The 21,049-nt window shown below is 45.9% G+C and overlaps 4 protein-coding genes and 2 pseudogenes across 5 annotated transcripts in view; 2 read left to right on the top strand and 4 right to left on the bottom strand.

Moving 5' to 3' along the window:
• LOC110048580 (uncharacterized) overlaps positions 1 to 21,049 on the top strand; it is a 121,916-nt gene that overhangs the window by 32,943 nt on the left and 67,924 nt on the right. The gene's annotated exons all lie outside the window — the stretch shown is intronic.
• LOC149113645 (uncharacterized) lies at positions 7,417 to 8,003 on the bottom strand. Its single transcript, XM_089287335.1, has one exon. It carries the CDS (start codon positions 7,840 to 7,842, stop codon positions 7,417 to 7,419), a length of 426 nt encoding a protein of 141 aa, XP_089143461.1. The 5' UTR covers positions 7,843 to 8,003.
• Positions 9,143 to 9,879, bottom strand: LOC149113644 (uncharacterized). The gene has a single exon (XM_089287327.1). The coding sequence runs from the start codon at positions 9,877 to 9,879 to the stop codon at positions 9,316 to 9,318; it is 564 nt and encodes a 187-aa protein (XP_089143453.1). The 3' UTR covers positions 9,143 to 9,315.
• LOC149113643 (uncharacterized) lies at positions 10,519 to 11,769 on the bottom strand. The gene has a single exon (XM_089287312.1). The coding sequence runs from the start codon at positions 11,767 to 11,769 to the stop codon at positions 10,519 to 10,521; it is 1,251 nt and encodes a 416-aa protein (XP_089143438.1).
• On the bottom strand, positions 13,274 to 14,892 carry LOC149113642 (uncharacterized; annotated as a pseudogene).
• LOC110054212 (uncharacterized) overlaps positions 18,075 to 21,049 on the top strand; it is a 46,646-nt pseudogene continuing 43,671 nt past the window's right edge. Inside the window, exon 1 of the transcript XR_016206518.1 lies at positions 18,075 to 18,554. The product of XR_016206518.1 is annotated as an uncharacterized LOC110054212 (transcript). The remainder of the gene's footprint in view (positions 18,555 to 21,049) is intronic.

The following is a 21,049-nucleotide window of genomic DNA, read 5'->3' as shown; positions in this document are numbered from 1 at the left end:
ATTTCACATTCTCCCAAACTTTGTCGCGAGCCTGCTTCAGACGGCCATTGCTCAAAATGAAGCTAACAAAATGCAGTGATGCAGGACAACCGTGTTTAGATATACAGGACCAATCAGAATGCACGTTATATGATCCCAATAATAAATATTCCTAGTTGTGGCAGACAAAATTAAGTCGACCCATGGTAGTTATTACCCAGATTTTTTGCAGGATTTTCCCCCGGGGGAAAGGGACTCCTTTATGAAAAGGTCGGGGATGCTCGTCGGGAAAATTTGAATTAAACCCCTAAAGGAGACCAATCTGACGGAAATAAGAGCGAGATAACGAGCATCCAGACCTCTTCATATTGAAGTTCCCCCAGGGGGTATTGTGGATGCTTGTGGGAAAATTTAAATTAAACCCCTAAAGGAAACCAATCTGACGAAAATAAGAGCGAGATGGCGAGCATCCCAACCTTTTCCTATTGAAGTTCCCTCCCGGGGGTATTTAACGGGGGGCCTATGATGGGCGCGCTCTTTGAGTTAGACACGTAACCCACGTGATATGGGGAGACTGAAGCAACACACTCCTCGAGTTCTCCGCGCGCTCCTCGTGACCCTCGTGAAAGTGGAAAGTGCTTGTAACTCGAGATCCAGTACTTCAGTTGACATGTAGCCTTGTAGTCTCCGCTGCCAGTCGGGCGAAGTTACTCAAAGTTCCTTGTCCCCACGCGAGGGGATGGGTAGCTTTAGGAGACTTCGATCGGAGAGACTGTGAAGGAGACTAGTGCAAGGGACGGACTACTAGAAAAGTAATTGAGAGGGGGGGTGGGGCAAAAAAAAAAATCATGCAAGGGAGGTTGACTGAAAAAAAATTGTGCAAAGAAGTCAAGAAAAAAAATTTCCTGCAGAATGAATTGCACTGTTGGGCTTACAAACTGTACCCGCCTGAAGAGCACCTTGGCAGCCACTTTATACTGCAGGATTAATTTCTTGGTCCTGGTTTTCTATCCAATTAGGAAAACGGACATTTTTCCTTTTCAAGGCTTGTACATTTTTTGAGCAGCAACCTCATCATGGACACTGGTAGCTAAACACCCTTGCAGAAAAACCCTTATGGATAAACAGCCATCCTGCTTGATTCGTTTGCACTAAAGTAAGCACATACCGTGATTTGAAAGTCTCGACAAATCTGCACACCCATGGCGAACCGTAACACTTCCCCTAAGGTGGGCGCTAAAAAATTGGACAAAAGTGATAATCATAGACAATCATTGAAGTGTTAATACAACTGATGCGTTTAGTATAGGCTGTTTCAATCTATTTTAGGTTTTTGACAAAGTAAGCGATGCATTATCATTCAAGTCCAATCGATACATTAAATTTGTCGGCTGAGAATCATGGAAAACGCACCAAAAAGGCTTCAATTTCGCAAAATTTTCTGGGGGGTGGGGGGCATGCCCCCAGACTCCCTAGGGGAATAAGCCCTTTGGCCCGATATTTGTTACTTGACCGCCACTCAGAGATTCCTAGCTAAAACTTTGAATCACAGCATGCCAAAAATGAGCTTTTCCAGCTCACGTGCCACGATAGTTAATGAATAACTAGCTTCTTAGTGTTAAAAAGTGGTGTTCATTATAAACACGATAACGTAATAATGAATGGTTCGAGAAATATGGAATAAGTTCATCCTGTCCATAAGCAAGTTGTCCAGGAGACAAACCTCAGAAAACAGTGTTTTGAGGGGTTTTTTCTCGTGAAATGTTGAAAAAGTATATTAATATTAACTAATATTAACTATATTAACTAAATAACAGGAAAAAATTTCATAAATTGCAAATTTTGGAGGTTTAAGACCTAGATAATTGTGTCGTTCATCAATGTTGAAAATTTGACAATATTCGGTTAAAACCCAGTAGTATATAGGGGATTAGACAAATACCGTTTCGCAGAGGGAGAAGTATTTCCCGGTTTTACAACCCCCAGTCCCCCCAGTGCCAAAACCGAGCCTCACAAGCTCGGTTCGGATGAAGTTGGGGATTCCAAAACGGGGAAATGCTGGGTCCCTCTGCGAAACAGTATTTGTCTAATCCCCTATACACTACTACAGGGAAGGGAGGGAAGGGGAGGGATTCCTATTAGATAGAAACGACCCCGCTGTTATACCGCCCTAACAGCGGCAATGGTTCGAGGAACAAACAAGTACGCGTGGTTGATGCGCAGCCGGAAAGAAAACTGTGGAAAGAGCTGTGTCGGGGCTTATTGCAGGCAGCACAACTATCAACTCAAGAAAGGGATGAAAATTCCTTCCTCGTGGGTCATCTGTGGAGTTAGGGTTTTGTGCGATTACCGTCTTTGCATTTCTTGCGGCGGGAGCGCGCTAAAACACCGGCTAATCCGCAAACGCAAAAAAGCAAAGAAAACTTTTGAACTTGTTTTGCTTGAGCTCAAGTCAACCGTATTAGAGAAATGAGAACCTTTAGTTATATCGTCATGTCTGATGTTGCCCAAAAACTTGAAGAAATTCTGAAAGAAGAGTTTACAAAATTTGATCCAGCAACGTTGCAGTATTTAGAGCAATTACTTGCAGAAAACGAGCCGGCTGTTAGAAAGATTGTTCAGAACGTGCTGGATGAACCTATTTCCCAAGAAACGGAGAAGCGTTTGCAAAAACCTTTACTTCCAAAACCTTACCAACCAAGACCCCCTCTCCGGGAAAGAAAGGGGAGAAAAACGCAAGAGCTTCTGACGGAGTACGACTCTTTTCCTGCGCAGAACATCCGAACAGTGACAGACTACCAGAATGAGATTCTGGACCTGTTCGATGATGCAAGCCATGAGGGGGAAGAGAGTAAAGGACGGCGTTACATTCGATGGCGCTTCATCAGAGGTCTGGAAAAAGACCTAACAACGACCTTTATGGAAAAAATTCGAGGAAATGTTGACACATCGTTTTACCTGAGGCATGTCTTCTCGTATCAGTTGCACAACATTGAACATGGAACGGTGATTCTGTACTACAAAAACCACGGCTCACCTTGGATAAACAGACTGGCAGAGGTAGAAGAATGGCTCAGTGAAGAAGAGACGAAACGCCTGGACCATGACAAAATCGAAAGACCATCAACAAAGTGGGAGTTTGTCAGCTTTTTTAATGTTGACCTGAAGGTTGTGATTGACCGTCAGCCGTTGCTGGGCGCAGGTTCTTTGCCGGACTGGCTGCGCAACCTTGCCTATGGTGGGGCGATGGCGGCTTTGGATACGCATAAAGACAACTTGTGCCTTTGGCGTTGTATCGCTGTGCACCGAGGAGCGCGTGTCGATCGAAGTACAAAAGAAGCCCGCGGTCTAGCCAAGAGTTTCTTCAAACTCAAAAACATGCCGACCGACTGGCCAAAAACGTCTCTGGATGAATTAGACAAGGTTGAAAGGCATCTGAATCAAGGGGCAGCTTTTTCGGACTGGCTCGGCATCCGAGTGTATGAGCCCGAGAGGGGAGAAGAAGTGGTATGGCACCTTAGACGAAACCCAGCAGCCAGTTTGAAGAACATTCTGACAATCGGTATCTACGAAGGGCACCCGTTCGTCATCAAAGATATTGCCAGGTTGGCCAAAAATTATTCATGCAACCATTGCAGAGCGAGATTCACGCAAGTTTGCCATCTCCAACGTCATTTCCAAACCTGCAGTGAAGGAAAAACGGTAATCGATTGCCCGGGTGAAAGGGTCGAAGCCCCGCAGACAGCTTTCGAGAAAGCTTTCTATCCAAAACACAACGCTTCCAAAGAATCGTCTCGGTGGCTTGATCGAGAAGCCAAGCGGCGGAAAATCCACATTCACCACGCAATGTGCGGGCATGGTGGCGACCGTTGGGTTGAGCGCGCACCTGTCGACGGTTACAACCACGAAACGAAGACTGTATTTCAATACCACGGCTGCCACTGGCACAGGTGTCCAAAATGTTACCCGCAAGATCGCGACAAAAGCATTTACCGCAACAACAAAACGCGAGAAGATATGTATCAAGCCACAATGAAACGAAAAAGATCCCTGCAAGAGGCCGGCTACCAAGTTATCGAGGCCTGGGCGTGCGAAGTTGGGAAAATCGGCGCTGATCCACCGCGGGCCGAAACAAAAAGCTACCTGCGCGCGATCTTGTACGATTTCGAGGCGTATGGCGATAATAATCATCGGAAGGAGCCGACGCCCGCTCTCACGATAGAAAACGCGCACGTGCCGATTTCGGTGAGCATTGGCGACACCCTTGAAAGAGAGCCCACCCACATCTGCGAAAGAGACCCCGCGGAGTTGGTCCGCAAGTTTATGGAAGAGCTGGAGAGACGCGGAAAAAAAATCCGGGCCCAGGTACGAGCGGAGTTTGTGCCAGAAGATGTGTACCTGCTTCCAAAAGCGCAGCGGCAAAAAATCGAGGAACCAGGTTCCAGTCGTCGGGTTCAACTCAGGCAGTTACGATCTGAATCTGATCAAAAACCACTTCGCTGGCCACCTTGCTGAAACATCGCCCAAAGTCAGAGTGGCAAAAAACGGGAACAAAACCATGTTCTTGCTCACTCGGGGATTCCGTTTCCTCGATATCATCAACTACCTTGGGCCGGGGATGAGCTACGAGAAATGGGTGAAAGCCTACGAATGTAAGAAATTGAAATCGTGGTTTCCATACGAATGGTTTGACACCCCCGAAAAGCTTGATTTCCCTGGGCTCCCAAAATACGAGGAGTGGTATTCGAAGCTAAAGGGTGAATACGTTCTCACGCGGGATGAATGGGAGGGGTGTCAGCGATTGTTCAAAGAAAAGGGCATGCGCACCTTCTCAGACTGACTGCGCTACTACAACAATCTCGATGTGGTTCCCGGCCTTGAGGCACTGGAAAAGATGAGAAACGTCTACACCGAGAAAGACATCGACATTCTGAAAGACGCTGTCAGCATCCAAGGAGTGAGTTTACATTATTTGCTCCGGGGAGGGGTTGAGCGTGGCGCGGAGCTTTACAGCCCGGGAAAAGAAGCGTATGAGATGCTGAAAAAAGCTGTTGTCGGGGGCCCGAGCCTAGTTTTCACAAGGTGCAGCGAAGTTGATGTTACAGAGATAAGGTCTCATCGAATATCAGAACCGCGTCTTTGCAAAAATATCCTTGGTTATGACGCCAACGCCCTCTATCTTTCGACCATGCTCAGAGAAATGCCTTGCGGGAAGGAAAGGGTCGTGCACTACAGCGGCGAGTTCCAAGCGGATGCGGCTCCTGCACTAACGCACAGGCTCAAAGAAGGGAATTGGTTTGGCTTTGCTGAAGTCGACATCGAGATTCCAGAGCGCTTGCGTCCAAAGTTTGAGGAGATATGTCCTTTCTTTTACAACAAAAAGGTTCCTGCCAAAGCTGTGCCGAAACATATGGCCGATTACTTAGCTCGAACCGGCAGAAAGCGCGGAGACGGAAAAACACTTGTGGGGGCGCTGTCTGCAGAAGGGTTGTTGGTGTACGCCCCTCTGCTGCTGTGGTACGTGAACCACGGGGCGGTAGTCACAAAGGTTTACAGAACAATCGACTACCAACCGGCCAAGATCTTCCCCTGGTTCGTGGAGCAGGTGACGGAGGCGCGCCGGACAGGAGACGTGGATAAAAGCAAGGCGCTGCTCGCTGAAGTGTTCAAACTGCTGGGAAACAGCGCGTACGGGAAGCTCATTGAAGCTTTGGAGCGGCAAACAAACGTGATTTACACCAAAGACGAGAAGGTAGTCGACAGAGCCTTGCGAAGCGCGTATTACTCTGATCTTGAAGAGGTCGGGAAGGCGTATGAGTTGGAAAGCCGGAAGCCTCGGATCACGATCAGACGGCCGTTTCAAGTTGGAATCGCTGTCTATCAGCTGGCAAAGCTGCGGATGTTGGAATTCTATTACGACTTTCTTGACAGGTATTTCGACAGAAGAGATTTTGAGCTGATCCAGATGGACACGGACAGTAACTACATGGCTATCTCTGCAAAGAGTCTCGAGGACATTGTTCGGCCGGATCTGAAGAAAGAATTCGAGGCGCAAAAAAACTGTTGGCTGGCCTGGGACAAGTGGAGCGGCCGCACCCCTGGTCTCTTCAAGCTTGAGTGCGAGGGCAGCCGGATGTTGCGCTCTGCTCGAAGTGTTATTTCGTCGACGAAGCAGACGGCGAAAAAAAGAAGTTTAGCACGAAGGGGATGTCGAAGAAGCAGAACGAGATCACGTGGCAGCGTTTTAAGGCAGCGCTGGAAGGCAGCAAAGATATGGCAACCAACAGAGGTTTCAGGATGCGGGACGGGCAGATGGTCACTTACGAGCAGAAGAAGCTGGGGCTGAGCGCTTATTACGACAAGCGGTGGGTGCTGCCCGATGGGGTACACACCGAACCGATCGAATTTCACATTTAGTTCACGTCAGCCGGAGGAAGAGTAGTGTTTGGAGGGACAACGAGCAGTTCTTCACGCACGAAGCCGCGCTTGGGACCGTCGCGCAAATAGTAGAGAACGGGTTGATCCGGTTTGGTAAAAGATCTTTCAATGCTGTAAACTTTCAAAGACCAGATTGAGTCTCTGGCTCTTTTTACACCGCCTTCAAGCTCTCCGGGCTGGTAGAGATAACGAACATGGACAAGAGAGGGGAGTATTTTTTCGCTTTTTCCAACAGGCCTTGAATAAAGGGTCGATGGCCTTGCATAAACAGATTTTTCTTTGATGGCAAAGGAGGGTTTCTTGCCGATAAGGCTTGTTACCTCATTGTTCAAAGCCGAAACAACTTCTGGAAGTCTTTTGACCCAGGCAGTGGACCGCCTTCCCTCAGGGAGTCGCATTTCCACGGCGTACTGGTGCCCGAACAAGCGCTCATCCAGGGTGTGGTTGAAACGTTCAACAATGGCCTGGTCACGGTTAATGTCAACGCGCCCGCGCCAGATATATGCTTTGTGCTTTTCCATCTCTTTTGTGACAGCGCCCATGAATTCGCGTCCGGGGTCAACCTGCAGCATTTCAGGCCATTTCAGAGGCGAGCGCTTGTAAATCTTCTGAAAGGCCTGGGCGACCTCATCAGAATTTTTCGAAGTCAAGGGTTCGGCCTCTTTGTAGCGGTTCGCCACGTCGACAACGGTCAGCGCGTATTTGAAAACTTTGCGCCCGCGGGGCAGTTTGTCGTGCGGCAGAAAAAGAAGGTCCTCCTGGTGGACCTCATTGGGTGTTGGAACGTCGAATTTCGGTCGAGGAATTCGCCTCGGCGCGGGGAGGAATATCTGCCATAGCGCTTGCTTGATCAACCACCTTTTTGCGGTTTCTTCAGGTACCTTTGCGGCCTCGGCTAATTTTTTTATCGCGGCGATTCCTTTCCATAGCCCCCGGGGCCGTAATATATCTTTGCGAGTTTCGCGTCCATCGCTTACTATAAGAAGGAGTTAAAAAAGTTTAAAGGAACCGGAAGGCCGCGTATCCCAGAGCGAGCGCCCCGGCGCCCACGAACATGAGTTCACCATTTTTCTGCTGCTCGTTCGGCTGATAGAAATCTGAGAACTTGGGCTCTTTGGGGGGTATCATTTGTTCGTCAGGATGCGCCTGGTTGTAGAGTTTGAAGGCATAGTCAGTGTTGGTGAAGTTCTGCTTGGCCTCCGCCTTTATTTGCGCGTTGGTAGCAATCCAGTCGAGAAGTTTGTTGCGGTCGCGCGTGTATTTGGCGTAAGCCGCTTGGTAAACCTCGAGAGCTTTGTCATGGCGCTTTTTTTCTTCAAGTGCAGCTTTGTTGCCCCCGCCAAGCGACCTCGCCAGATAATTGCCTCCGATAAAAGCCGCGGCGTTCAACACAGCCCCGCCAACCATAATCGCGATGCTTGCCATGGTGCTATATATCGGAAGCTTTTTTTCAAATCATTTATTTCAGAAGCTGTAAATCGAGGTTCTTCTTGTCTTCCGCATGTATTCCCGCGTTGGCCGCAATCCAGTCGAGAAGTGTTTTGGGTTCGGTCTTGTATTTTTCTTTAGCGTTGAGATACGCATCGACGTCTTGACCGTAGCTCTTTTCAAAATACTCCGCAGTTTTAGGCATGTTTGCCGCAGCCCAGTCGAAAAGTACTTTTTTGCGATCGAGAATTAATTCTTCGAAAACCTCTAGAAACCCCTTGACTGCTTCATCGTAGCTCTTTTCTTCTTCTTTCGCGGCTATCGAAACAGCCTCGTAAATATTATCCCCGACGCTTACAAGACTTGCCATGGCGCAATATAAGAGACTTTTTTTTATTCAAATCAAAAATTTTAGACGCTGGTGGGAAGGATTTTTTGGTCCTCGAGGTACTCTTTGAGCGCAATGCTGCCCGCCACCACGGCGGTGAACTTCACGTAATTCATCGCACTGCCGCTGAGATCAGAAGTAAAATTCTCTTTTGTAACCTTTTTTGCGGCCCAGCCGATGCCAGCGGCTAAGCCAGTGATAGTAGCGGCGTCAATAACGGTCTTGACAAGCTTATTGTTTTTTTCGGACATGATGCGTTTGATATAAGTGAAAATAACAAAAGTTTAAAACAAAATTAATCTGTCTTTTCTTCATCCTCGTCATCCTCGTCATGCAAGTATGCGTTCAAAATATCGCGGATTTTCTTTTCTTCATCCTTTTCAAACAATGTTGCACGCAAAAGATCGCGGACTGTATGAAAAATCTTTACGTTGAAGTCGTACCATAACAGCCCGATACCAAAAATTGCTGCTGAAGAGATAAGAATTTGGGGAACGTCAACTTTCTTCATGTTTATCTACTACATGTGAAAGTTTAAATCATTTTTTTCAAACCTTTTGGCCGTGTCGCTCGAGCAGGTTCTGGCTCAACACACGCGGGCTCAGGTGCGGGCTCAGGCGTTTTTTTGGCGAATGCGGCCTTGAGCTCTTCCCGTTTGTAATAAATCCCGACCAGAGAAACGACTAAGCTGCCAACAGCAAGCCATTGGGTGGTGCTGAGGCTGCTATTTTTTTCTACGCAGCTCTTTGGGCTTTCGCCTTCTGTAGTCGAGGCTGGCTCAGGAGCAGCTGTGGCGGCTTTCACCTTGTTTTCCGCGAGATAAGCCTCTGCTGCTTTCTTCTGTTGTTCCCGGGCCAGCCGCGTTCTTTCAGCAACCATTTTTCCAGCAGCCACACGCTTGGGATTTTTTACGCGAGTAGTTGAAGTTGGAGTTGTCGCTTGCTGTGTGATATCGACGGCAGGTGCTGTCTGGGTCTCTCCCTGAGGTGCGCTCTCGGATTGTTCGGTAGACATTCTGAAACAAATGCGTATGCTAAGCAAATATAATAATGCTGAGCGATAACTCTGCGGTCGTTCTGCAATCACTCAGCGAGAGTTGAGGATTGCTGTTGAGGAATTTCTTCCAATTTTACTTCGTCCTTTCTCTCCAAATACGAGTTAAAATCAATATGTTTTGTGGTGATCAGCACCGCGTTGGCCGCAGCAAGAAACCGGCCGCACTTCAAAGCAAGGTTGCCGGCCAGATTGGAGAGCTCTTTGTTCAAGATGTAGTCGTTTCTGAGCTCTTTTTGGTAAGCATCGATGTCTTTGATGTTAAGGGTCATTCCGACCGCTTTGGATACAAGCAAAATAAAGCTGTCGACCAAACTTTCTGTTGTCTTTGAGCCCACGTATGTCTCGTAGCGTTTGGTGTATTTCTCGACCTCTTTGTCGCTCAGGCGCTTTACCTGCTCGTGGGTTAACTGCACTCCGATGGCCTCTTTGGCTTTGCCTGTGGATACCAGCACGGCCAGCTGCTCACGAAGAGCAGGAATGTCAGGTCCGGGGGCGGTTGGCAGTATACCGCCGGCTGGCCCACTCGACGGCTCGGGCTCGGTTTGAAGAAGGTTCATAACTTCTGCTAACGCGACCTCTTCTTCAGCCATTGTTCAAGGCTATATTCAGCTTTCATGTTTTTATTCAAAATAACTTAACCCCGTAGGGGTGGCTAAGCGAGAACACAAGATAAGAGAACTTTCGCTCTTTCAGCTTTGAAACCAGACCTTTGTACTCATCCTGAGAGAGTTCTCCGGCGTAATCATCGAAGATGGCTTTCGTGGTCTTGGGCGAGGGGGTGTAAAAGAGAACGATCGCCGCCACGTTCTCCCGGAAGGAAGCTGTTATGCCGGTCATTTTCTGGGTCAGCACCCAAACGCTGATGCCCATATGTCGAGCAGAAAAGGCGAGATTAACCAGCTCGCCTGTACGCCCTTTCACATCTTTGGAGGCAGCGCAGTCATCGAGGATTATGAGAGTGTTGGTGCCCTCGAAAAGCCATCTCACTAGCTTCAACCACTTTTCCACGTCGTGCTGCTCGCACATTATCACACTCATTCTTGGATCATTTTCACCAATTCGGTAGTAGGTCTTGTTGCGCGCGAACGTCGGGCAGATGAGGACGATGTAGTCGAACTTGAAGCGGAAAGGGCCGTAGATCTGGTTCACCACAAACCTCGATTTGCCTGAATTCGTCGGCCCCACGATGAGAGCGTTGAAGGGAATCTTGCTTGGGTCCATGTTCATATTCAATACTGTACAGATTCCAGCTGTCTGTCAATAATGTTGAACTGGGAGTCGGAGATGACGAATATATGACATTTCACGTCGCCTGAGCCTTTGGCTTTCCGCTCAATTTCCAGCTGGACCCCGTCTGTACTGTTCACAATGCGCTTACCGCTACCGTGCATCGACTGATCTGCCATGGAGCGCATGTCAATCACAAGCCCAAACTTATCATCAGTGTAAAATTTTGTCACATTCATGTGCTCGGTTTTATTTTTCTCTTTCACAAAGAAGCGGCTGGCCTCTTCCCACATGTCATCGCCTTCGACGCCGTCGTTGAAAAGCATGTTAGGCGAGTCGTTGACCGTGACGTTGACTTTCGTCAGATCCAGGAAGATGAATTTTTCTGAATCTCTGGCGCCCCCATCATACGGATCAACGAACAGTAGGAGGAGGGCTTTCAGTGACCTTCTTTGGGCGTTGACTTTGATGTTGATCCTCGTGTCAGTGTCTTTTTTGAAAGACACCTCTTTGTCATGCAGCACGTGGTCATAAGTGAACTCTTTGCCGCTGGAGAAAACGCTGCGTGCCTCGTCTGCCAGAGTCTTGCTGCGGATAATTACGTACTCGAGCTGGATGTTGGTCAGCTTGTATTTCAGCTTGGTTGTATCGGAGCCTCTGACCACCTGTGAAGCTGGTGCAAGTTTTACATCAAACGTGAGGTCGTTGTAAAGGGCCTGGGGGTAGAAAACGCCGTGGTTGGTTAAAATCTGCTGGTCGAGATTGATTCGGTACTTTCTTCGGTGTACCTCGTTCAGCTTGTTTTCAGCGTTGACGCCCGAGGTTTTCTTGTCTCCCGCGCCTGAGCGGATCTTGCATAGATCTTCGCTCTGAATTCCTTCGCGGATCATGCCGTCTCGCTTTTCCTGCGAAAGGAAAAGGTCTTCGAAAGTTTTATAGATGTCATATCCAACTGTGTCTTGCAGGATAGTGCCTGCAAACTTCACGACCAGCCTGTCAACGAGCGCCCGCGTGACGTTCTGGACAAGGAAGTTGTTGGCATGCCCTCCAGAAAGGTCGATGTCAAAGCGAAGCGCTAGCGAGCCCGGCACCAGAACCTCGTTCTCGTTCAGCTTGGGCACTGAAACATACAGCTTATCGCCGGGTTTGGCTTCGGAGCGGATAAAGGTGATTCGCTTGACCGCGCGCTCGGCCTGCATGGCGTGCAATGTCTTTTCGTTGTACGTTGGGCGAAGGTTCTCTGGCACTGACATTGTATAATACGCCTGCTATTATTTTCTAATTTAAAAATAACAGGATTGAAATATATTGCTATGGCGGAAGGCGGCGGCGAATTTGGTTACGATGACCCGGTCCTTGACAATCAGATTGACAACGATGATGATGACGAACAAGAGGTTAACAGAAGCCAAACTTTTCAACCAGGTACGGCATCCACTCCCTACCAACCTGGCGCCCCATACCACTGGGGTGAACAAATGGAAATTCATACTATGCAGCACAAGCAGTCCGGCCTGCCTGAAACTTCTTATGGGGGAACACCGGGAATAGATACAATCGAAGATATTCGAAGAAGACTGGATGCTTTGAGAGACCCGGCCACGGGAATCATTAGTGAGTCCGCAATCCCTCTTATCCCACCCAGTTTACGAGAAGAAGAAATCCAAAATGTCAAAAAATTTATCAAAGCTCGGTACCCCAACGCCGAAGTTGACAAGCTGGTCATCAAATTCTCCGATAAAAACCAGATAGTGGTTCTTGGCCCGAAGCGAGGTGAGACCAAAATTGTTTTAGACGATGGGAGCGGTTTCCGGAAAGACTTCTTAAACAAGACATTCGTCACAAAAATTCTGGGAGATAGTGCTGAAGAAATTATCAGCAAAAACACTGATTCAATTCGAAAAAAGCAAAAAGAATTTGAGGAATTAAGAAAGAAAAAGGCAGAAGCGGAACAAAGATTGAGTGAACAGAATGAATTGGTGCTGTCTCTTAATGAGCGGTTAAATAAAGAAAAGGCCAAGATTGATCAACTCAAAGATCTACCAGAATATGAAGAAGAAATTAAAAGGAAGAAACAACTGGCAAATAATTTAGAAAAAGATTTAAAAGACGCGATAAAAGAAAGAAAAGAACGTGAAAAAAGAGTAAAAAACTGGACGATCAAGATGAAAAGAACGCCCGCCTTGAAGCAAGTATTGCGGAAGAGATAAAAAACGGAAATGCGCTGGAAGAAGGGCTGAACAGCACAAAGCCTTTGGAAGACCTGAAAGAACAGGAAGGCGAGCTGCAGCGCCAAAACGAGGAAGACCAGGCGATCATTCAAGATGAGAATGCCTCGCCCTCCGACGTACAAGCTGCCAGAGATAGAGTGGAAGAAAGGAACGGGCAGCTCGCGCGTTTGCAAACTCAGATTGCGGAAAGGGAAAGGACGCGGCCTCTCTTGGAAAGGGTAAAAGAGATCTTCAAAAAATATGGGACGGTAACAGCAATATTTCTTGCTGCCGGGGCCACAATCTGAGCTGTCATCGGGGCCCTCACCAGAAGTTTGAAAGCCACCGGTAAGGCTGTGGGAAATGGGATAAAAGATATAGGCGCGAAACTTGGTTCTCTGCTGCCCGGGCTGATTGGATCGATTGTGAGCTTTCTATTCAAAGCCGCCGGCCAAGTCATCGGGTTTCTGGCCGAGCACACCTGGCTGCTTATTTTTGCCGCGGTGGCCTTTTTGTTCGAACAATATCTTAATAAGCGGCGTTAACTTTACCGCCAAGCCATGAACAGCAAAGCCGATAATCCTGCTAGACCGATAATGACAGCTGTTTTGTTTATTTCATGTTGCGGTGTTTTATCTGGAGCCTTGGGCTCTATTTTTTGCGCCGTTGGTTGTGCTTGCTGAGTTTCGGTCGAAGCTGATTTTTTTGATTCGGCTGTTGCGGCTTTGTGTATCGGGTTGGACGGATGGCTGTTGGGAGGGTTAATTTTTGACGGGCCGCCTTCCATGAGTTTGAGCGCAGCTTTTTTTGTCTCCGGGTTTACCTCGTTGTTTACCCCCAGTTTCATCCCAGAGACCGCCTGTTTCAGCTTGTTGTTGTAACCGATCGTGCTTTCGGTATTGATTATCATTTGCGCGGGCATAAGCCAAGCCATGGGGGCTACAGCAAGATTGAGCCTAACCTTCGCTTGATCCACCGCGAGCTGGTACCTTGGTACGCTCTTGGCTAGGTCGGGCTGTCTGATCGCGTCTTCCATCAGCACCAGGAACTCTCTCTGGGATTCTCTCGCCCGACCGCCAGAACCGAGAATACTGCTGCGAACGTTGACCTGCGCGCCCAGGATGCAATAAACGAAAGCCTCGATTGACTGGTTGATTCTCGCCAACCCTGCCTGCGTCAAACCAGATGCTGCGTTTGGCGCGAACCAGTCCGCTTGGGAATCGCCATAAGCATCCGGCTCGATGTAATAAATCAAGTCCCCTTTGATCGCTTTGCCGCCTTCATCACTGAATTTGTTCCATCCCGGGTATTTATAGTCAGTTTTAGTCGCGCCTGACGCGTAAACGTAAACGCTTCCCAGACCGTGGTTTGGCCCGTGTGTGAAGCGAAAATCGCTCGAGGGGTCTATGCCGAACTCGCTGCATAGCCTTTGTACGAAGCAACGTCATAATGATTGTTGCATTGGCTGAAAGTTGGGTCTCCGGGCAACGCGCTCATGCTCTGAATTCCTCCCAGCTGGTACAAAATGCGCCTGACGGTGAAATACACGTGGAAGGCGTAAAAAGCTCTTATCTGCGGGGGGAGATTTATCCCGTTGTCAAATATTTCTCGAGAAATTCTACACCCCTGTGTCGCGCAGAAAACCGCGAAGTTGAGCTATTGCGGCCAATATTTCATGTCGGGCCCTCCTAACCAGTGTTTTGATTCGGCTGAAGAAGTGTGCCTGAGTTTGGTTTTTTGAAATATTTCTCGGAATTTTGTCGTGAAATATTGGTCAGGCGTGACCTAGATTTGGATTGCGTCGTTGAATATTTTCTTCAAGCTTGGCGCTTTCCCGTCGAAAGGTACCGCAGGGATTGCCAAAGAAACTTTTGAACCAAGTAGCGACAATTGATAAGGAAAACCCCCGCTGTCTCCAAAACCTAGCGCTTGTTTCATTTCCGCGCTCCAATACCGCCTGTCTGAACCGAAGACGCTTTGTAACGAGCCTTCGCTTTCTTTGAAAAACACCTCTGCGGTTGCGTTAATTTTCTCGTCGATGCTTTCTTGTGAAACGAACCGGCTTTTGTCCGCTTTTGGAAAGTGGTTTAAAAAATTTGTCCACGCCTTTTCTTTTGCGATTGCCGCTTTTTTCAAAAACTTAGGATCTTCCCACATATTCGCCATTGTATTTGAACACAATTTTGTTTGTTAAATATAAAATGGTTGTTCTCACTATTGTCACACAAAAGAACGGAGAGACTATCTTTTTTGAATACCCGATACCGAAAGTACATTTCATGAAACTCATTTCTTGTAGTTTATTCAACAGCTGGGACACTTTGAAAAAGAAGGTTCAGCCACCTTGGGAGATAAAGACAAAGATAGAGCTTTGTCAATCAGTAAAATACTTCCAGGGCATTATAGTTTAGAAAGATTGGCAAAAGAAATAGACGGTCTGTTCGACAAATATGGCTATAAACAGTTGGAAACAGCAATAAATCAACCTGTTGGCCAGCTTGTAATCAGAAATTTTGGGGCATAACCGATTGAACTTGATCGCGATTTAGCCAATTTGCTTGGTATTGGGCGAAAGTTGCAGCTTATAACATTCGTAAAATGGCTTAGATATCCAACGACATATTTTATTCATTGTGATTTGATCGACAAAGAACGGAATCTGTTCAATGGCAAAAGGTCAGATGTCTTAGCCATGTTTGATGTGAAAGGGAAGCCTTTTGAAAAGGTAAGCTACCAGGGTTCTCCGCAACAGGTTTTGCGAGACTGCTCTACAGACGAGTTTATAAATAGCATCACTATTAGCGTAAAAGATGAGAATGGAGAACTCTCTGATTTCAAGGGCTTCCAGCTTCTTTTTGAATTAGAGTTAAATTAAATTTATTTATATACACAATGTCTTCTGCGAATGTGCTACCAAGCGCGCCGCCCGCCGAGCCTCTCAATCCAGTACTGGCGGCGCCTTCTGAAAATTTCCGCTTGCAAAAGATCAACGAGATTTCCAACACTTTGGACCATGAGATCGGCCACTATCGTCTCGTTGCTAAAAAATACAAACGGGCAGGAAAATTCGTTAATTGGAGTGCCGCCGGCTCCAGTGTTCTCTCGGCAGCGTTTTCCAGCGCTAGTTTTGGCTCCGCTGTGTCTGTGGTTGGCCTGCCGGCAACAGTTCCTCTTGGCGGCGCTGGGGGGTGTTTCGCTCTCGTTTCTTCGGGGCTGATAATCGCCAGCAAAAAACTTGATTCGAAAATAAAAAAACATCAAGAGATTACCACGCTCGCCGTTGCCAAGCGGGATACAATCAACAGATTGCTCTCCAAAGCTTTGAATAACAACGAAGTGTCTTCCCACGAGTTTGACACTATCCTTTCCGAGTTTCAGCAGTATAACTCACTGAAGGAACATGTCCAAGCGAAGATGCTTCGCCAACCGTCAAAGAGAAAGCTTGCTGATGTTGATGTTCAGAAACTGGAGAAAGACATCCGCGGCAGACTTGAAGCTGAACTGATAAAAAAAAATAACAGACCCCCCCGCTTCGAACTGACTTTTAGAAACAGACGGTTTTATTTGCATATTATAAAAACATGCTCGTCTGTTTCCACTTGATTGCGTTTCTCGCCCACGAATATCTCATACCTGAGTGGCAAAAAAATGTTCGTTATATCACGCGCGAGATCGTTTCGGCTATGCTTGAGACAGATTACTTTGATGACGATGAGGTTTTTCACTAGGAAACACCCGCCTTTTTTCGCCAACGCTCCCTGCCAAAAAGGAACCACTCGTGCCAATCATAACCCCAGGAGCATACTTTTAAAAAATTCTTGTACTCGATGCTGTCTTCTATGAGAGGTGGGATTGGCAATATTTTATGAAGAGTTCCCTCCCTTTCGAAACAGGGGAAACAACAACCCTCGAAACGGCAGTTCGCATATTCAAGGCAAATTATCGTTGGTACAATTCTGCTGCATGTACTGACAGAAAGGCAGTTTTGAAATATGCTCGTGTACCTTGTCCCAGCCCAAATCCTTTTTTTCCCTTCTATTTATTGCGAGATACTCCTTGTAAATGATCTCTCGAAGCTCTGGAGGGAGGTTTTGAATGGCATCTGAAAGTTGACACTTGTTTGTTCCTCGAACCATTGCCACTGTTAGGGCGGTATAACAGCGGGGTCGTTTCTATCTAATAGGAATCCCTCCCCTTCCCTCCCTTCCCTGTAGTAGTATATAGGGGATTAGACAAATACTGTTTCGCAGAGGGACCCAGCATTTCCCCGTTTTGGAATCCCCAACTTCATCCGAACCGAGCTTGTGAGGCTCGGTTTTGGCACTGGGGGGACTGGGGGTTGTAAAATCGGGAAATACTTCTCTCTCTGCGAAACGGTATTTGTCTAATCCCCTATATACTACTAACCCAGTGGAGATATCGTGTGCAAGATATTGATGATTCGTCTATTTGGTCATTTTGAGAAATAAGGCTTTAAAGTTTTACTTCGGTCTCCGAGAGCCCAAATTAGCCCTGTGAACTAGGGTGGGGGGGGGGGGGAGGTTAGGGGCAGGGGGAGGGGTATATTTAAAGGTTTTACATAAATGTTTCATTGAACACCCGAATACACACCAGTCATAGAAATGTTAACCAAGGGTAAGGACCGTATAAGATGGTAGAAGAAATAATGTTCAGGACCATGATGCAAAATTCTCGTAACTAAACATCTTTAAAGCGTTTGTGTGAAGTATCATTAAAATGTACTGAATTGAATCCATTTTGTGAGTACTTTTAGACTGTAAACAATGGTTGCTATGGGTGTTGCTATGTTGAAATATAGCTAGAAGTGTTCAGATTTCTTAATTTAAACGTAAATTCAGGAATAATTAGAGGAAAATCGTTTCAAAATACGATTTGCCAATGGACAGGGATGTTGAATCTTCGTGTTCCAAAAAAATGGTTTTCTGGTTAAAAATTTATATCTGAGAGTATAAGACCCCCTTAAAAGTTCGCAGAAAGTCTGCAGTCCTTTAACTATAGTCCATAATCCAGTCTAACAAATTGACCAATAAAAAGAAGCTATATCCAAATTTGGAAAGCGAAAGGTACCAAAGCAGGAAATGCAGCCTTGACTCGTACGTCTGCCTCGAGCAGGGGACGCTTTATTTGAGGTTAATTTGGGACTTAGTCGTATTGTTCAATCATGGGGTGATTTCATCTTTTTGTAAAATGCTTCACCATGTAGCCTGCCCATCAATATAGTGGTGAAGAGCGTTTGTTTAGTTGTGAAGACAGTTGCCTCGTGGGTTTGTCTCTGCTCGTCGATCGATCAAGGACGGTAAGCGTTCGCAGAGTTTTCGTTAGTTTTACTCTCCAGCGTCTGTTTTAAGTTTCCAGATTAGTATTAAGATCCTTATCACTCATTTTAGATGTGTTACAATAGTATCTTGAGGTTAACTAGCCTGTGCAATGGCAATCTCAGCGCTTACTGCTCGTTTGATCGTTAGTATCAGACGACAGGATCAGAGTTTGTTTATTTGCGTGCATTCCTCTACGTAGTCGTTTGAAGCTTGTTCTTTATAATTTTTACGTTACCGATATGTACACTCGAAAGAATCACAGACTAATAGGGCTTGTTCTGATTCAGTTGATTTCACAAGACAGAAAATTCTAGTTCTCCATTGTTAATGCCCTTCCAACTTGAAAGCCTCTCGAAGTTATGCGTAAATATAGCGTCATGCCTTTTGGCTGTCTCTAGTTAACAATTATAATAAACTTTCCATATAACGCGCGCTCTGATTGGCTGAAACAGCGTGCTTTATCAGAGAACAAAGCACGGGTTGATGACGGTAAGTTGGCTTTCAAATTTTTGCTTCGGAATTTTGGCAAATTTGACCCAAATTAAACATCCCCAGTGATTCAGACAAACGCAATGGAAACAAGCTATTTGTCTGCAGTAAATATGGCTTATAGAGACCATTGTTAGCAACAGTAGTGTTAAAACTGTACTAAAATAACAAGTTTTGCTAGATTCCCGCCGACAAAAACACGGAGTAGCGAAATAGACAAATTCTCAACCTAAACAGTGCTTCGATAAAAGACATTATATTTGTTACGAAGGCAGAAATTATACTTAAGAAAACAACAATTGAACTGTCTCTGTTTATGATGAGAAGCTTTATTTTTGTAAAAATGCCCAACTGCTCAAACAACACGTACATGCAGTGTAGTAACGCTCGTTCTCCAGTCATCTCAGCAAAGTGAACCGACAAGTGGTCAGTGCAAAGCTTACTCTGATATTCTCTTCTGTGCTCAGAGTAGAACCAGTGGGAGCAGTTTAGTCTTTCTAACTTCTATGCTAGTTTGGGCAATCTTGCTGCATGCGGCTACAAGCCGTAAATAACTGTAGCTCCTTTCAAATTCTCGTTTCGTAATTTCCACTGGAAAAGTGCACGTTTTCATGGGCCACAATATGGCCGGATTCCTCTGGACTATAAACCTTTACCTGCCTATAGATCCATATTTAAAAATTAAGTAAAAAGCGAACTTTGAAGGCATCGTTCTTCTCTCAAAAGCCGGTCAAACTACTCAGAACTGAAAGCATAGCTGAAGTCCAGTTTGTGATTGACAGCTGTCGCTTCGTTAGCCAATCAAATGATTTGAACAATTCTAACAAAGATTGTGATTGGCTTATTTTAGCTCGCTTTATCGGAGAACAGTGCATGGCTGACGCCACTTTTACCCATTTGGAAAATAAAGTTTGGTTTGAAAATTCGGCCGAATGCGTGGGAAAATTACCGGATTCTTTATCATAAAACAAATACAGAAGCCTCGACTGTGCTCTGTTCTGTTGTGAAGCACTTAGGAACTGGTAGAGCACTCAAGAAGTAGGGGAAAACACTCAACTACGTCTCGTGTTTTCCCCTACACTTTCATGCTCTACCGCTTCCTGCGTGCTTTACAACAGAACAGAGCACAGTAAAGGCTTTTTTATTTGTTAATTAGATTATTGGCTCAAGGTTTCTATGAGGTGATAGTTGAGGAGGCCGAAAGCCGAATCAACGATCGCCTAAAATAATGGTTTCCAAATATTTTTTGATGCATCATTGAACTTTACGCTTTGACAAAATTGCACTTATTGAATTTGCAGTTGTTTACGCATGCACAGCGGTTTTTCAATAATTTCAAGTTTTTAAAGTCAAGAATCCATTTAATTACCAAATTCATTAGTTATTCATGTGCTGATGACCCAATCAGCTTGCATCAATTGGGTCGGGTGCATGTATTTTTTTTTCTTTGCCATGCGACAAGAGCTGAGAAAATTGAATACACAAAAATGAGTTAATTTTTGACTTCAGAGGACAAATCAAAACTGAATACAACAGAATTTCCATTTTTTTACGATAACAGGTAACATTTGAGAAAACACCAGAGAATAAAAGCGAAAGACACATAAAAACCAGTTTAAAAAGAAGAAGTCAGATAATTTCTTTGCTGCGCGACGAAATAATATAGCGCAGCAAAAGAAAGATGAGAGTTGTACATCAAAAAGACGACAAAAACAAGCCAATTACTTTGAGATAAATCGTATTTCAACTGTGTTAATTTAGTGCCCACTTAGTTCTTTTCTCAAGAGTTCTGTAGTAGCTGAATAAGACTCAAAAAATATATATATTTGAGCGAAGCGAATAAATTAAACAAAGAAACCCCAGGGTTGCTGTAAATTAAAATATGCAAAAATACAGTTCACTTTTTAAACCGAAAATTCCCAAATAAAGGCAACCAAACAAAAGAAATGCGACAAGAAGTTCAATAACAGTAAAATTTAATTCAAGATGAGGCAAAAAAACTTATCTAGAAAATTTTGCAGACGTGCTTTGCTGCATGATCGCATGTTTGAATTAATTCTTTACGCTAAAACGAAAGCTAGAGTTAACAACAACTCACTCTCTCATAATATTGTATGAACAAAAAAAAGACAAGACAAATCTGGCAGTAAATGGGACCATGGACACTGGGTGCTCCCTGGGATAGCAACGAGAGTGGGTGGAAGCGACACACCCTGGACAGGTAATTGGATGGTTAGCGGACACACCCTGCAAACAAAGTGGAGCGGTTAGTGGACTCAAACCCCAAAGCATAAACACAACGTTGGGTGGTTAGGGGATGCAAACCCCAAAGCAGAAACTTGGGCGGTTGGCAGACACACCCAGTGAATGAATTGGGGTGATAGCGCACTCACCCAGAGAACGAAGCCCCCCAGCCTAGCTGCTTAGGTAGCTAAGAATAAGGTGGGGTAAGGGACCCGCGTCAGATTCTACACAAAATTCATATTGTTTTGCTT

The sequence above is a fragment of the Orbicella faveolata genome, unplaced genomic scaffold (genome assembly GCF_042242905.1).
Source record: "Orbicella faveolata isolate gen_17 unplaced genomic scaffold, um_ofav_v1 contig_14, whole genome shotgun sequence".
Lineage (NCBI taxonomy): Eukaryota > Metazoa > Cnidaria > Anthozoa > Scleractinia > Merulinidae > Orbicella > Orbicella faveolata.
The sequence above is the reverse complement of the archived record's forward strand: the minus strand, read 5'-3'. Positions and strand labels throughout refer to the sequence as shown.